Genomic DNA, 17,048 nt, shown 5'->3' on the forward strand with positions numbered 1-17,048 from the left:
AATATCACCAGCAAAATCAGCATCTACATAACCCTGCAATTTCAAACTTGCACCTATGAAGCAAAGACATGTATCTAATGAACCCTTCAGATATCTTAGAATCCACTTGACTGCCTCCCAATGCTGATTTTCAGGCCTACCCATGAATATGCTCACAACTCCCATTGCATGTGCAATGTCTAGCCTTGTACACACCATAACATACATCAAGCTGCCAATAGTTGAGGCATAGGGCACCTTGCTCATATGGTCCCTTTTTTCTTCTGTCTTCGATGATTGTTCTTTGCTTAGTTTGAAATGACTACCCAAGGGTGTGCTCGCTGATTTAGCTTCATTCATGTTGAACCTGCTAAGAACTTTCTTCACATACTCTAACTGTGAAAGCTTCAATGTACCATTAGCCTTGTCTTTAATGATTCTCATACCAAGGATTTGCTTTGCAGCTCCCAAATCCTTCATTGCAAACTGTTTGGACAATTGCTTCTTCAGATTATTAATCTTCTCAATGCCAGACCCTACAATAAGTATATCATCCACATACAACAGTAATATGATGTAAGAATTGTCAAAAGACTTAACATAGCAACAATGATCAGTTTCACATCTCTTGAACCCAATTCTATGCATAAAACTATCAAACTTCTTATACCACTGTCTAGGAGCTTGTTTAAGGCCACACAAGCCCTTTCTCAATTTGCAGACTAGATTCTCTTGTCCCTGAACAATGAACCTTTTTGGCTGAATCATGTAAAGGTCTTCATCCAAGTCACCATGAAGGAATGTTGTCTTCACACCTAACTGCTCAAGATGTAAGTTTTCTGCAGCCACCATTCCCAGTACAAGTCTGATTGTTGACATCTTCACAACTGGAGAAAATATCTCTATGTAGTCAATGCCCTCCTTCTGCTAGAACCCTTTAACAACTAATCTGGCCCTGTAACATTTGCTACCATCATGCTCATTCATTATCCTGTATACCCACTTGTTGTGCAAAGCCTTCTTTCCTACTGGCAATTCAGTCAGTTCCCATGTCTGATTCCCCAACAAGGAATCCATCTCATCCTTCATGACTAACTCTCACTTGCTTGAATTCTCATCTTGCAAGGCTTCATCATAACACTTTGGCTTACCACCATCACTCAACAGGAGATAATTTAAAACAGGTTAATAATGCTGTGGAAGTCTAATGTTCCTGGAAGATCTGTGAACTTCAACTACAGGTGTACTCAAATCTACCTATGAATTTACATTCTCCTTATCTTCTTCACCCCTTTTTTGGACAGTACTTTCAGTCAATTCATCTAATTGACAAACTCATATTTCTTTTGATCTATCTCTGTAACATCTGACGTTACAGTTAACCTGTCCTTGTACATAACATGTTCATTAAATATCACATTTCTACTTCTGATGATTTTCCTATTTTGTTCATCCCAAAACCTATAGCCAAATTTCTCATCACCATAGCCGATGAAAAAACATATTTTTGACTTTGCATCAAGTTTACTACGAGCATCAGAATCAATATGAACATAAGAAACACAACAAAAAACTTTTAAATGTGAAAACTTTACCTCTTTACCGCTCCAAACCTCCTCAGGAAGTTTGAACTCCATGGGAATTGATGGTCCTCGGTTCATTAGGTAAGCTGCAGTGCTAACAACATCAGCCCAAAAAGTTTTTGGTAGTCCAGCATGCAACCTCATACTTCTAGCACGCTCATTGAGAGTTCTGTTCATGCGCTCAGCCACACCATTCTGTTGTGGTGTCCCAGGAATGGTCTTCTCCATCCTAATTCCCTGTGCAGCACAATACTCACATAACCTTCCATCTATGTACTCTCCTCCATTATTTGACCTCAAACATTTTACTTTCAAACATGTTTCTATCTTAACTATGGCCTTTCACTTCTTAAAAGTTTCAAATACGTCAGATTTATTTTTCAGAAAATAAACCCATACATTTTTGCTTGAGCCATCAATAAAAGTGATGTAGTACCTTGAACCTCTAAGGGATGCAACCAAAGAAGGCCCCCACAAATCAGTGTGTACTAGTTCCAATTTTTCAGCCTTCGGTGTCCTGCCAGTTTTCAAGAAGCTCACCTTTTTTCGCTTTCCTAAGATGCAACTTTCACACATGTCAAAATCAATGGACTTCAATTCTGGTAGTTTTCCTTTTGACAACAACATCTTCATCCCTTTCTCACTCATGTGACCAAGTCTGCGGTGTCATAAGCTTGTATCAGTACTTGCATCAGCAACTACAATTGTGTCTCTTGGACATGAGGTCATATACAGAGTATTAGTCTTCTTTCCACGAGCCAATACCCTAGCTCCCTTTGTAACCTTCCAAGTACCACCAACAAATAGCATTGCATGTCCTTCATCATCAAGTTGTCCAACATATATCAAATTCCTCCTCAAGTCAGGACTATGTCGAACCTTCTCTAGTAGCCAAACAGACCCATTGGGCAACGATATCCAGACGTCTCCCAGACCCACAACATCCAAGGCTGAACCATAAGTCAAATACACCTTACCAAAATCACCTACAACATAATTCTGTATGGTTTCTCGATGTGGAGTGGTATGAAACGAAGCTCCTGAATCCAAAACCCAATCATCAAGTGGACTGTCTACTGCAAGAAGTAATGCATCATGTACCTCTTTTGTTACAACATTAGCAGAATCATCTCCATTCTTCTTCTTAGGACTTTTGCATTACCTTCTAAAGTGACCTGTTTTCCCACAGTTCCAACACTGTACTTGTTGGCCTGATCTAGATTTGCTTATTTTTCGATTAGAATTTATGGATTTTGATCTATCTCGGTTTAAATTTCTATCATTACTTCTATCTCTTGTCTCAAGGTTTAGGGCAGAACCAGATCCTGAGGTTTCACCTGCATCTCTTCGTCGAATCTCCTCAGCCAAAATTAAATCTCGTATATCATTGTACTTGAGATTTTCCTTTCCCGTAGAATTGCTTACTGCCATCCTCATTGCCTCCTAACTGTTTGGCAAAGAAGCCAAGACAATCAAAGCACGAATCTCATCATCAAAATCAATTTCTACAGACGAGAATTGATTTATGATTGTATTAAATTCATTCATATGTTATGCTACTGATGCATTCTCTGTCATCTTCAAATTGAACAATTTCTTCATCAGATGCACCTTATTGTTTGCGGACAACTTTTCATACATACTGGACAAAGCCTTCATCAGATCTGCTGTGGTCTTCTCCTTTACAACATTGTGTGCAACAGACCTAGACAGAGTTAACCTAATAACTCCTAGAACTTGTCTGTCAAGAAGCGCCCATTCCTCAACCTTCATACTCTCAAGTTTTTTCCCCAAAAGAGGCAAATGCAATTTCCTCCCATAGAGATAATCTTCAATCCTCCAATACGCAAAGTCTGTGCCATCAAACTTTTCTATTCCAGACGTCTTTCCTGCTTCCTCTGCCATTGCTCCCACTCAAACCTAACCCTAGGCTCTGATACCAGTTGAAGGGCATTAAGCCAAATTCCCAACCTATGAGAAACAAAAAAATAGAGAAACCACACGCCAAAGAAAAACAATCACGTGCACAAAACAGTATTTACGTGGTTTGACCATTTGCCTACGTCCACAGAGTTGCAGGGATATTACTATTATTAGGGAAAAATACAGAGTACAACTTGCGGCTACAATATTTTCTCTCTATATATAACACAGTAACCACATCACACTAAAAAACCCTAATTACAAAAGGCAGTTCCACAATGGGCTAAACGGGCCTATCGGTCCAAGCCTTCGCTCCATGGACTAAGCCTTAGTAAATCTCCCATTAAAAAACCATGCAATATTATTCGGGTTGGGTTGTCAAACCGGATCAAACAAAACTAGACTCCACAAAGCCCAACATAATCACAAGGATGCTCAAAATATTCTCATATTATGGCTGCACATTTAAAGATTTTGAAGTCATGAAGGATAAAGAAATTACTGATAGAAATTTTAGTTGACTTTTAGTTATTTGGATATTGTGGCCTAATTCATACAAAGAACTAATAAGTGATAAGAGGTAAATTAAAATAATGAATGAAGAAATTCATTCAATAGAAAAAAAAACAACACATGTGAACTACCCAATCTACTAGTAGGAAAGAAACCTATTGACATTAAAATGAGTTTATAAAACAATATAAACCTGATCATAAATTAAATTGACCAATTTAAGCTAAAATTGGTGGAAAAAGACAATAACGAAAAGCCAAGTATTGATTGTTCGGAAGTATTGGATACATGGCAACGACTTCCATAACATGTTAAGTGGTTAAGCTTTACTAGACAATTAGCGAGTTAAAAGATGAAGAAAAAAGATTCTACAAAATATTTTGTATAATAATGAGTTTGCTATGACATTGATAAAAATTTGATGTTTTATGGTAAAAGCAAAGATATAAGCATCAAGATCCATAATATTAGGCAAGCTAAGAAAAATAGTAGAATTGAGCTCAAGTTTTTTAGATCAAAAGAACAAGTTGTAGATACTTTTACAAAGCTATCAAATTGATTGTGTACGACAAGTCCAAGACGATGCTTAGTGTGATTAACTTTAAAGCTTAGATTAAGGAACATTGTTAAAAACATTAATATGACTTCAATCGAAATTAAATTAGAAGAATTTTAGAAATATTAGGAATTATTTGTTTAAAAAAAAAAGATGAAAAACTTCATATTGTTCTTTGAAAACCACTCTTTATTACACTTTATTTAAAAAAAAAATTCCATAAAGTAACAATTAAATAGTATCAAATTTTATGAAAGAACTTTTTATTTTTCTTTTTATTTTTGAAAAATAAAAGTATATTTTTAAATCACACCCCTAAACATGCTCTTTGTTTTTTTCTCTATCTTCAACTATTTTCTCCCTACATTCTCGATGGGCAACTTTAGAGAGGAACAATTTCTATTTAGTTTTTCCTTTAGAAATACTCTCTATTTCGAAAAACAGGCCTAGAAACAACTTTCACTTTTTATGGAATTTGATCAGTTAATAATTTTATAAAATCATGAATTAATTTAAATAATTAGGATAATTATATAAGGTGGATCACGTCCGATATATCAAACGAGGACAATTTCCACCGATTGAAATTGGGGGGTCAACCTGACAATGCAAAGGGGACCAATATGGCAGTGCCAACCTTATCCACTTATCAATCAATAAATAAAAAGGGGGCATCTATATTCAAAAGACAACCATATATTCAACCATGCATCAATATTTCCATTCACACTTTGCTTTTGGGTATAAGCTGAATCATTATCACAGATTCACGGTGCAAGTGAGAAGTTACGGAATAGTAACGGTTCTTTACTTCACTTAGGTAAATTGACAATCAAAGGGTACATGATCAATTGATTGACGAGCACACTTTGCGAATTTCACCCTCTGTCCCAGTCTTCACCCCAACGTTGCTCATCTTCACCATGGACTTTCCAAACTCGACGTTGAAATTCAACCCACTCAACCCTCTAACCCCCAGGAAGCGCTGAACAAAAGTTTTGGTGGAAGCATCCGTCCATAACCTCTGATCAGATTCCAGCACTCCACGTCCATTCTTCAAGTTTGTAAAGAAAGATGCGTCAAATGTGTTTGAGCTACCAGTGTCCAGTGCAACCCGTCTGCTCGCATCTCCATTAGCTGGACAGAGGGCTTGTAGCTGAGTTACGAATGTGGCATCCATGGAAGGGTCAGCGCCATTTGTAGTCGTGGTACTGAAATTGTATAGTCTATATCTGAAGGTTTGGCATGCTGCAGTTCCAATGGTGTGTCCTCCTATTTATATATAGCCACACAAACAAACAACCACTTTAGTTAAGTTTCCAATTAAGCAAGGTTACTGATTCTTACTTTGATTCATTATGGTTCCAATATCTATTCTTACCAACAAGAGTAACCAGATCTTGATCGTTGAGACCCTTGTCAGCAAACTTTTTCTTCTGGACTTCAACAGAGTCGCGAGGGCCAGGCAAATTGTTAACATCAGATGCCAATGAAACTCGCCCATCTCTACGTCCCGTAGGCACTTTCCACGTGAGTCCTTTAGTCTGCATATATAGTGAATTATAACACAGTTAAGTATCGGAAGGATATCAAAATATTGCAAAAGCGTATATTGAATGCAACGTGAAAGTTACCAGAACCACCGAGTCCCGGGCAGCGAGGGCAAGAGACCACTCCAGGGCAAGCAGCTTCGATCTGGGTCTTGGCATCATCAATAACATCATATCCTTTTAACGGACTGTTTGGTATGGTTGTTTTCTCGGTGGAAGTTCCATTGATAAGGATAGAAGCATCACAGCCCCTGACAAAGCAGTCATGGAAGTGCATGCGAAGCAAGCCAGGGGCAATGGCTGGATTGGACTGGAAATGGGCTTTGACAGTTTTCTGAACAATGGATTCAGCTTGAGGACATGTACGGGAATAGAAGCCAACCCTAATGCCTTGGCCTTGCACCAATGCAGCAGCCATGGCTATTAGCAGGAGAGACAACAATGTGGGAGTTTCCATTATGATGACAAAATGATATGTAATCAAGGTAAAAAAGAAGAGAAGCAGGCTTAGGGTTCGGTATATAGAAGCAATAGATATGCGAGTAGAGTGTTATGGAATTAGGTTATTGTGGTGCTGTGGGAGGTGAAGCTTGAAGGCATGCAAGTATATATAGGCAAGAGAGGGAAGTCAAAACGCGGAAAGAAGTAAACAAAGGCGGCTACTAGAACCATGATGAGGGAATATTAGAGGTGGAGGGCATTTCTTGTGAGAAATAAATGGTATCAGCATAAGAAAGTATATTATTTTCAAATACATAAGAAAAAAAAAACATATAATTTTATTCTCAACAAAACTTAATATGAGAAATTAGTAAATACAAGCATGCAATTTCCCTTTTTTAATTAGAAAAATAATGATAATTTGATGTGCAATTTATGTTTTGATTTTCTTTATTTTCTTAAGATTATATTTGGTTCCTGAAAATTTTAAGGAAAAATATTAAGAAAAGAAAATTGAAAAAAAAAATAAAAAATAAATAAAGAAAAATAAAAAATATATTTAAAATTATTATATTATTTTTATATATTATTTTAAATTTATTTAACTTATTTTAATTTAATATAAAGATTAAATAATTTAAATATATATAAATTTCTAAATAATTTAAAATATATTTGATTTTTTAAATATTTTTTATGGTATACTTAAATATATAAATAAATAAAAAATCACTTTCTTTAATATTTTTATTTTTTTCTTAATTTTATGAATTGGGTACTTCAATTGAACCCCGACTCTTAAATTTTATTTTTCCTCGAATTCTATAATTAATTAAGGTTAAAATATAATAATAAGTAGGATTTAATGGGCCCCTAAGAATCAAACAACAAAATGGTTAACGACCAATAATATGATTTTGGGAATTATGACAAATGATGGCTTAGAGAAATTAAATGATAATTACTGAAATTGGTTCGCAAGAGTTGGCATCCAAAAAATTTCCTCTCAGTTGTCTGCTTGGTCAACAGGTCTTCCACTATGGAATGTGGACGTCCCAATCTCAATGTATATCTCAAAATAAAGGCCCCTCCCAGTCTCCCACTACTCCTTGTACGAGACAAATAGTCACCAACTATTAGCCCTTGTAGAAAAGCGAGGCGACGGTGTGTCATTGTGCCCACCCATGCCCTACCATCTTAATTTATCACCCGCTGCCGTTGAATTGATTTTTTTTTTTTTTTTTTTTAACTGTCTATGTTAAAATATTAATATTAACATACAAAGGAAAGAAAATAGAAAAAAAAAATAAATGAAAAAAAATAAAAAATAGAGTTAAAGGGGATAAATTATTTTTATTTACTATTTCAAACTCATTTTATTTATTTTAACTCATTAATATAAAGATTAAATAATTTTAAAATGTATAAGTTTCTAACTAATTTTAATTATATTTAATTTTCTTTGGAATATTTTATAAGACAACCAAACATGAGAAAATCATTTTTCTTAGCACTTTTTTTCTTTCCTTTGTACTTTTCGGGAACCAAACATAACCTAAGAGAATAAATTAAGACCTTTCACTAAATAAATCAATCCAAGCACAATACAATACAAACAATAATCAAATTCAAAATATATATTTAAACACGATCTGATTATTAAATAATGCTTTATTTAATTTATTTCATCTATTCAATGATTAGATTTTATTCAATAGTTAAAACGAATTAGATCTTCTTTAATTTTATATAATTAATTTTCTAATTTAGCATGTTTATATTCAATTTATTAACCTATTTAAAATAAAATTTTGAATTAAATAAATCAAATTTGAGTTAAATAGATGAAAATTATAATCAAATTAATTAACATCATTATTAAATAGGTCAATTCCTCATGTTGATATTTGACTTAAAAAGTAACCAATTTCTTAAATGAGTTAAATAAATTAATACAAATTTAATCCAAATATGATTATAATCAATTCAAAACCATGAAAAAAATTCGAATCATATTAAACTTTGTCTACGTATTTTTAAAATTTTTATTTTTATTTTTTGTTGTGGGACCTTCTCTCTAGCCTAAAATTTGTATTATTAATATTATTTTCTCAGCTAGAATCAAGGTTTGAAATATCTGTAAATACGGATATATCGGTACTTAGATTTTATAAATATTGAAAATATCAAATAAATATTGATGAATATTTTGACAAAAATATTCATCAAACCTTAGAAAGCTATAAAAAAATGATAAAATAAAGAAGAATACACATATTAAATTTATTTTATTAACATAATTGATATAAATATAATTAAAGATAATATTTATGAATTTTTTTTTAAAAAAAAATAAGTTTAAATTTCTTTAATATATTTATATTTATTTATTTTAAAAATTAAAAACAATTTTTATTAAAAATATTATATTACATTTTAAATAAATAAAAAATTAAATTAATTTACATAAAGTAATTTATTTGAGATTTAGTTTCTAAAATCTTATTACAAATTTGTACGGACAACTTTTCTATTAATGGGAGTTGTTAATAGTGGAGAAGAGACCAATATGACTTTATGAGGAAGACGAAACTTCAACACCCAGCAATGCGCATCAACTCATTTGAAGGATAAGGGACACCCCAATAGCCACTTTCACACATAGAATAATTATAATAAATTAAAAATTAATTTCCAATGAAAGCTTTTCTCTGTACTAGTTGCAATGTCAAACTCCCCCATCTTGCGCAAACAAACTTGTGAGAAGGTGATGGACAAACTACAACTTTTAATAGTAATAAAAATTATTGTCATAAAATAAGTAGGGGTTTGTGAGTTTCAAAAATTGGGTTGTAGAAAGTGAATATTTCTCCTTGTATTAGAGAAAGGATCTCAGGTACTTGTACACTGGTGTTTTTATATTTATTTTGACAACAACCTAATTGACTAACTTCAAGACGTTCTTAACAGACTTTGGTTTGTTATCGCTGATCTTGGGTTGTAGCAGTTGATCCCAAGTAGTTAGCTTCTTGTGGCTTGGGTCTTCTTCTTGTTGATCAACTAGGTCTTGTCTCTCACCCCTGCAAGCTCATAGGTGAAGGAACAATAGAGAGCGTCGTTTTGAAACTAAGGAACTAGGAGCTTGAAATATGTTTAGTGAAAATATCAGCAAACTGTTCGAATGAAGAAATATACTGAATGATGAGTTGTTTACCAAGAACTCGATCCCGTATAAAGTGAAGATCTAGCTCAATGTGTTTGGTCCTAGCATGGAACATTGGATTAGCAACTAAGTGAGTTGCACTTTTATTATCACACCAAAGTAGAGGTGGAGAGGAGGAAGAGAAACAAATTTCTTGTAAAATAGATTGAATCCAAATAATCTTCGAAGCAGTAGACACAAGAGCACGATACTTGGATTCTGCACTACTGCGAGACACAACTTTTTGTTTGTTGGAGGACCATGACACTAAATTCGGACCAAGGAATATGTCATAGCCACTGGTGCTGCTTCTGTCATCTGGACAAGATGCCTAATCGGCATAAGTATATCAATGAATATCCAACAAGGTGGATTGTTGCATCTGAATGCCATAGGATAAAGTACCCTTGAGATATAGCAAAATTCGTTTTACAGCAAACCAGTGAGTAGTGGTGGGTGTAGCCATGAACTGACAAGCTTTATTAACGACAAATGAAATGCCTGATCTGGTAAATGTAAGGTATTGAAGTGCACTAATTGTGCTTCAATATAAGGTGGCATCCGAGAGAGGTTCACCATCAAGATGAGACAACATTTGTCCTAGCAATCCTGGAGTAGTAGCAGGCTTGGAGTCTAACATGGCAGTGCGAATTAAGAGCTCTTGTGTGTACTTGTGCTGATTGAGATGAAACATAGTACCATGATGGACTACTTCAATGCCCAGTGCGCACCAAGTCATTAGCGGGCCGTGCTGTAACCATGGCCACATAGATTGCATCCCAACTCATCATCCACAACTTTCAATTTCTCTACATATCCCTTCTCCATATCTTAGTTTTTAGCCGTCTCTGCTTACTTCATTCTCCAGTTTTGACCTCCCTCACACTATAAATACTCGGAACTTTCGCTCCCACTATGTAAATCACTCCACTCACTACCAAAATCCCTAGACCAAGGCAGCCTTCTTCAAGAGATCATCCATGTTTGTGTTTCTCTTGCTTGCCAAAGCCTTTGCATTGGTGCATGGCCAAGGCACAAGGGTTGGTTTCTATTCAGCTTCATGCCCTCAAGCTGAATTCATTGTTCAGCTAACTGTTGCAGCTCATTTCCAATCTGATCCAGCCATTGCCCGTGGCCTGCTTCGCATGCACTTTCATGACTGTTTTGTCAGGGGCTGTGATGCTTCTATCCTTATCAATGGAACGTCCACCGAGAAAACAACCACTCCAAACAGTCTTTTAAAAGGATATGATGCTATTGATGATGCCAAATCCCAGATTGAAGACGTCTGCCCTGGGGTGGTCTCTTGCGCTGATATTCTTGCCCTGGCCGCCCGTGATGCTGTGGTTCTGGTACTAATCAAGCATGTTTTTATCATATTGTATACAATATGTTCGAATATATATGATTTTTTGAATGTTACATGCAGACCAATGGACCACGCTGGCTAGTGCTAACGGAACGAAGAGATGGGCGAGTTTCATTGGCATCCGACACTAACAATTTGCCAGGCTTCACTGAATCCATTGCCTCTCAAAAGAAAAAATTTGCAGACAAGGGTTTTAATGATCAAGATCTCGTTACTCTTGTTGGTAAAAGCATAAATATTAGGCGATAATTATTTTTGAAATAATTTTCTTTTCTCGGAAAGAAAAATACATATTTGGCAATCAAAAAATAAAAAACAATTTTTTTATTCTTAAAACAAAAAATAAAGTGTTTTTTGATAACACATTCTATTATTTTCAATTGTTTTCACTTGTTTTTAAAGTTGCTTTAAAAAATAATTATACAGAATGATAAAAAATAATGCACTGCAAAAGAATGTTTTCTAAATATATTAAAAACATTGAAAATATGTTAAAAATGTTTTAGGTCTTCCATCAAAATTTTGTTCTCTAAAATACTAAAAAAATAGTTTTAAAAAAGTATTTTAAAAAACTGTTTTTTAAATATGTTTCCGAAAACACTTCCAAAACAAATGACTTAAAGTTCATTTGACAACAATTCTAAAAAATACTTTTAATCTTTTTAACACTTAAACTTTTTTATCATTTAAGTGTTAAAATTGTTAGAAATATTTTCTAAAATCACTCTCAAACTTACTTTTAATGCGATAATGAACCAAAGTTAGAATTATTAGTACTGCTGCTTATTCTGTAACCTAATTCCATGTGTCTGTTTGTGTGAATATATATATATATATATATATATATATATAGGAGGACACACCATCGGAACTGCAGCATGCCAGTCCTTCAGATACAGATTATACAACTGCAGCAATACATCAGCAAATGGTGGTGACCCTTGCATGGACGCCGCATTCGTTTCTCAACTACAAAAGATGTGTCCAGCCAACCGTGATGGGAGTAAGCGTATTGCACTAGACACAGGTAGCTCCGACAGATTCGGCGGATCTTTCTTTACAAACTTGAGGAATGGACGCGGAATACTGGAGTCGGATTGGAAGTTGCGGACAGATGCTTCCACAAGAGCTTATGTACAACGGTTCTTGGGGCTGAGAGGGGAGCTGAACTTCAACATGGAGTTTGGGAGGTCCATAGTGAAGATGAGTAATTAGTTTAAGACAATTAAAAGTTGTAATGAGTTTGACTGGGTCATTTTGATTTTCTTCTTATAGGCATAATATACTACATTGTTTCTTCTTGTAGCAAGTCAATCACAATAAATTTGAACAAAAGAAGAAGCTATGATTGGATTTAAATCAATACATGCATGCAACTTGAAGTAACATCAGCAGTTATCAAATCAACAAAGTAGATTAAGTTACTGAAAATATAAATAAAAATACCTTCCCAAGCTAAGAGAAAAAACTGCAAAATTTGTGTCAAGGCATTAAGGTATCAAGACCCAAAGACAGAGAAAAGGCAAATATGAAAGAGGGGAGAACACGAGGAAACTTAACAAAAGGATTGGTCCTTCTCTCATAAATCATCATATTTATTAGATATTTATTTATTTCTTTTGAAGCTATGATACCCTATTTATAATATTGCAGTGAGAGTCACCATAAAAGTCAATGTTATCTAAAATGTCATCATAAAAAATAGGGATAATTTTCTTTTGAACCTAGTTGGACCTAAAAATTTAAGATTTGATCCATAAAAGTTATATAATTCATGAGGAGGATATAAAATATGAAGAGACCGATATACCCTTCAAAACTATTTTCTTCCATAATGTTGAGAAATTTTTTTATCTTAATTTTTTTTAATAATTATTCTAAAAATTATTATTTTTAGAAAACTAAATTTTTAAAAAATACATTATAAAAATATATCATTTAAAAAAAATAAATTTGACATATTATCAGTCATTTTTTATATACACAATTTTAAATATATATATTTTCCAAGATGTTTGATTTTTAAATAATAATAATTTATTTTTATTTTTATTTTTGGAAAATTGTGTATTTTTTTTCTAAATCACTAAATTATATTAAATTTTATTGAAATTTGCAAATAAAATTTAAATTAATGTTTTTCTACTTTTTTTTTTCATAGTCAATAAATGCCATTTTTGAAAAGATAAAAACTTTATATTCTTCTTCTCAATTTTCACACTTCCTCTAAGTTTTGAGCTTAAATAGGGAACTTATATAAAGCAAAACTTAATTTTTTGGTCCAATTAGATCCAAAACATAATTTTCCCTAAAAAATATGAGTATTCAAATATCATTTCGCTTTATACAATCCTATTAGCCTTTTTTTTATGATTTTTTCTTTCTTTTTTGTGCTAATTCTCTCAAGGAAATATTACTTTAGTGATGGCTAAAGTAATTCTCTTCTTCTTCTTCTTCTTCTTCTTCTTCTTTTTTGTTGGATGGACACCCTGTTAAAATCAAATAAGCTATTATAAAAAAAATAAAATTCTAAAATGACTATGTAAAACCACAAATATTACAACTAAAATTCCATTGTGATGATCACGTGATACCATCTAATATTAATTGGGAATTTATGTTCAAAAGTTTAAATATCTACTTAAAAACTAAATATATTCACTTAATAATATTCAGTAAATTTTTAAATTTGAATATTTGCCTAAAAAAAATTTACAAATAACTTTTTTTATGCCTAAATTAAAACATGAGACCTCATGCCTATCATTTCCTTAAATCTTCCACCTAAGACATGTCGCATGGGAAAAATAAAATTTAGTTGATATTCATTTTATTTCTTGTATAATTTTTCTTTATAATAGTAGTTATTTTTATATATTAGATTAATGGTTAAAGCAAGATGTTTTTAGTATTCTACCTTTTTATAGGCATATTAAGAAAATATGTTGAACACAACTATAATAGACGCACCAAATTACACATGATTAGAAAAGTTTGTACTTTTTATATAAAAATGATTAAAAATATGAAATGAGTAGATATTTTGGAATAAAAGTTTCTACTTTTTGTATGTAATTTTTTTTTAAATAAAAAAATATTCAAACAAAAAATTAGATATATATTTACCAAATGTTAACTAAATTAAAACAATTAGTCCATTAAAGGTTCAATGACCAACTCGATTCAACCCAACATAAGTTGTTATTCCATTTTTAAGTTATATTAAGTTTAAAGATAGTAGAACTTGATCTTCAATACTTATATTTATTAACTTATATTATGATTTATAATTACTTAATATTTAATAAGTTGTTTGCGTTTTTTGCTACATATAAAGTTATATTTATCAATTTATATTTATTGTAATTTATTATTATTTTGCATTTAATATAACAGTTAATTAGGATCTCAATAGAAATAGTTTAGGCTTATTTTTAAGTTCATAGAAGTGTTATCATTTTCACGGGTTTACCATGAAAATCTGAGAAAAAAAAAAAGACCTAATAGCCAATCAAGAAAGCTTACAAGCAACTAAGTAGTTTTATTGTCCTTCCAGTGGTTGGTAGTCTCTTTTGCCTTCCAATTGACTTTTAATGCATAGCAATTAGCAGAAGGCTTTAGTGAAGTTTTCTCTAAAATAGACTTATATTTATTTTTTATACCAGAAGTTCAAGGAGCTTACAAGGTCCAAGAAAACCAAAGCCCTTGTAAAGCAGTTTCTTTATAAACCAAGAAGCTTTCATGTAATTTTAGACTACGTTTGGAAGTGATTTTAGAAAATATTTACAGTATTTTTAACACTTGAATAATAAAACTTTTTAAGTATTAAAAATATTAACAACGTTTTTTAAAATCACTACCAAATGGACTCTTAGTCTAATATAGTCATCTAGGGATAGTGATCCATTTTTCCTAGCTTTTACTAATCTTTATGTTTTAATTTACACCAAAAGACCAGGAAAGTGGGGTATAAGGAAAAATCATTCACAAGAAAGAAATCTAATTCACTATGACAACTAAGAAGACTGTTGATTTTTGGATTCCCTATAGCCAACTAGTTCATTGTTGATCCTCCACTATTTACCAAAGGAACTATAGTTACATCCATAACTCACAATGTAGGAATTATTAGAATACAGTGATCAACCCTATAATAATTATTGTTAAATATCATACCACACTTTTTTCATTTAAATGAAAGCCCACTTATAAGACTATAAATGAAATCCCACTTACAAATTAAGAGTGACCAGAGATCAAAAGTGTCTAATCCTATCTAAGTGTAGAAATGACCTCTACTCCTTCTAGTCTTTATAAAATCTTCCTACTTCAAATCAAATAAGGAAAATGAAACAAAATAACTATAGCAGAAACTCAACACCTTCATTTCTACAAGCATTTTATTAACCATGGCTTTGGTGATGAAGCTTAATACTGGATTCATAAAATTGCCTAATTTATTCACCAAGTATTTAGCTTTGCTTGCAAATCTACCCATATAAATAAGGTGTCTAGCAAAGATAAATCTATTAAAGATTCTGACTAGATGGTCACAGATCCATAGCCAACCACTAATACTGAACAAAGAACTCACTTGTGGCTTGTTGGGTAGCAAGTACCATATTTTTGCATGAATTTTTGTGTATTTCACATCATTGCCAAAAACTGCTAGTCCTTTTCTCTTGGAGAACTTCCCTGCAACATCATCAAATGTGAGCAAAAAAAATAAACCAAAAAAGTATGTGTTGCAGCCACTTTGTTTAGTGGCCAAGCGAGCTAGTTCCAGAATTAAAAAACAAACTCTCTAAGAAATTCAAACTGCCAAGCTCTCCCCCAATATTTTATTTAAACAAATTTTGGAAAAACTAAAACCACTACTGAAAATAATTTTCTTGTCTTGAATCATCAATATAAAATACAACTATTTTTTGATATTTTATGATAAACAAAATCTCCAAGAAAGACCTAAAATAGTTAGAGTTTATTGTACCTATTTTGTCAACCTTTTGCTTTGAAGTTCTCCAAATGAAAACAAACCACGAACACTCAACTTCTAAAATCAATAACATATGAGATAATTCATGGTAGTTTATTATGCAATGCTGCATAGATCAAAGGGTTGCCTACAATGCTGCAGTGATGAGGAAAATAGTGAGCAATGTTCAGTGCCTCAATTCTCTGTTATGATAAGACTAAGAAAGCTTACTTGAAGGTTTTACTTAGAAATCTAAGCACATGGCTACTCATATTATTGAAAAACAAGTCACTGCAGTAAACAAACCTATAAGCACAAAATCTAAGTACAGGTCAGTTGCTATTTTCTTGTTTAGAGAGATCCTAATTACTTGTTTAAAATAATTATTTGAATATATAGCTAAGAAATAAATTTTTTTTCCTGCAAGTCATAACCATCACTAAGAATGGAAAACCTCCCTATCAGCACAAAATGCAAACACATGCTCACTAACATATATAACATATAAAACAGAGATATGACATTTAAAGCTTTAACCCACTGCTTCAAGTCTTTGAAAAAGTACTCCAATTTTGTTCCCTTCATATATAGTAAAAAAAAAAAACCAAATGGGAATGTTCTCCAAACTATTAAACAAATTTAATTTAACAAGACTACTGCACTAACATTAGGGATACTCAAACCTTAAGCTCTCACTAAATTCAATATAATCAATAAAAAGAATTCTAGTCTAAAGATGCCCACTGGAGCTGCAGAGGACATACTTTTCGATACTGAATATTTGCACCAGCATTCTTTAAAAACCGAATTACTCCATATAAACATCTTTCTTCAGCACAGAACTTGAATGAAAAAAGTGAACATGACTACAAGGTAGAATAATCTAAAGTTCAGAATGTTTCTGCTCCAAGACTCAAGGCCTCTTGCAAACAAAATCCATCTAAAAAATATCTTATA

At 32.5% G+C, this 17,048-nt stretch overlaps 1 protein-coding gene and 1 pseudogene across 1 annotated transcript; one reads left to right on the plus strand and one right to left on the minus strand.

Moving 5' to 3' along the window:
* Positions 1-5,176: 5,176 nt before the first annotated feature.
* On the minus strand, positions 5,177-6,676 carry LOC100267628 (peroxidase N1-like; annotated as a pseudogene).
* Positions 6,677-10,244: 3,568 nt separating this feature from the next.
* Positions 10,245-12,331, plus strand: LOC100245326 (peroxidase N1). Its single transcript, XM_002269027.2, has 4 exons — positions 10,245-10,256; positions 10,698-11,099; positions 11,177-11,339; positions 11,970-12,331. The coding sequence occupies exons 1-4, from the start codon at positions 10,245-10,247 to the stop codon at positions 12,329-12,331; spliced, it is 939 nt and encodes a 312-aa protein (XP_002269063.2).
* Positions 12,332-17,048: the final 4,717 nt, after the last annotated feature.

The sequence above is a fragment of the Vitis vinifera genome, chromosome 12, assembly GCF_030704535.1.
Source record: "Vitis vinifera cultivar Pinot Noir 40024 chromosome 12, ASM3070453v1".
NCBI lineage: Eukaryota > Viridiplantae > Streptophyta > Magnoliopsida > Vitales > Vitaceae > Vitis > Vitis vinifera.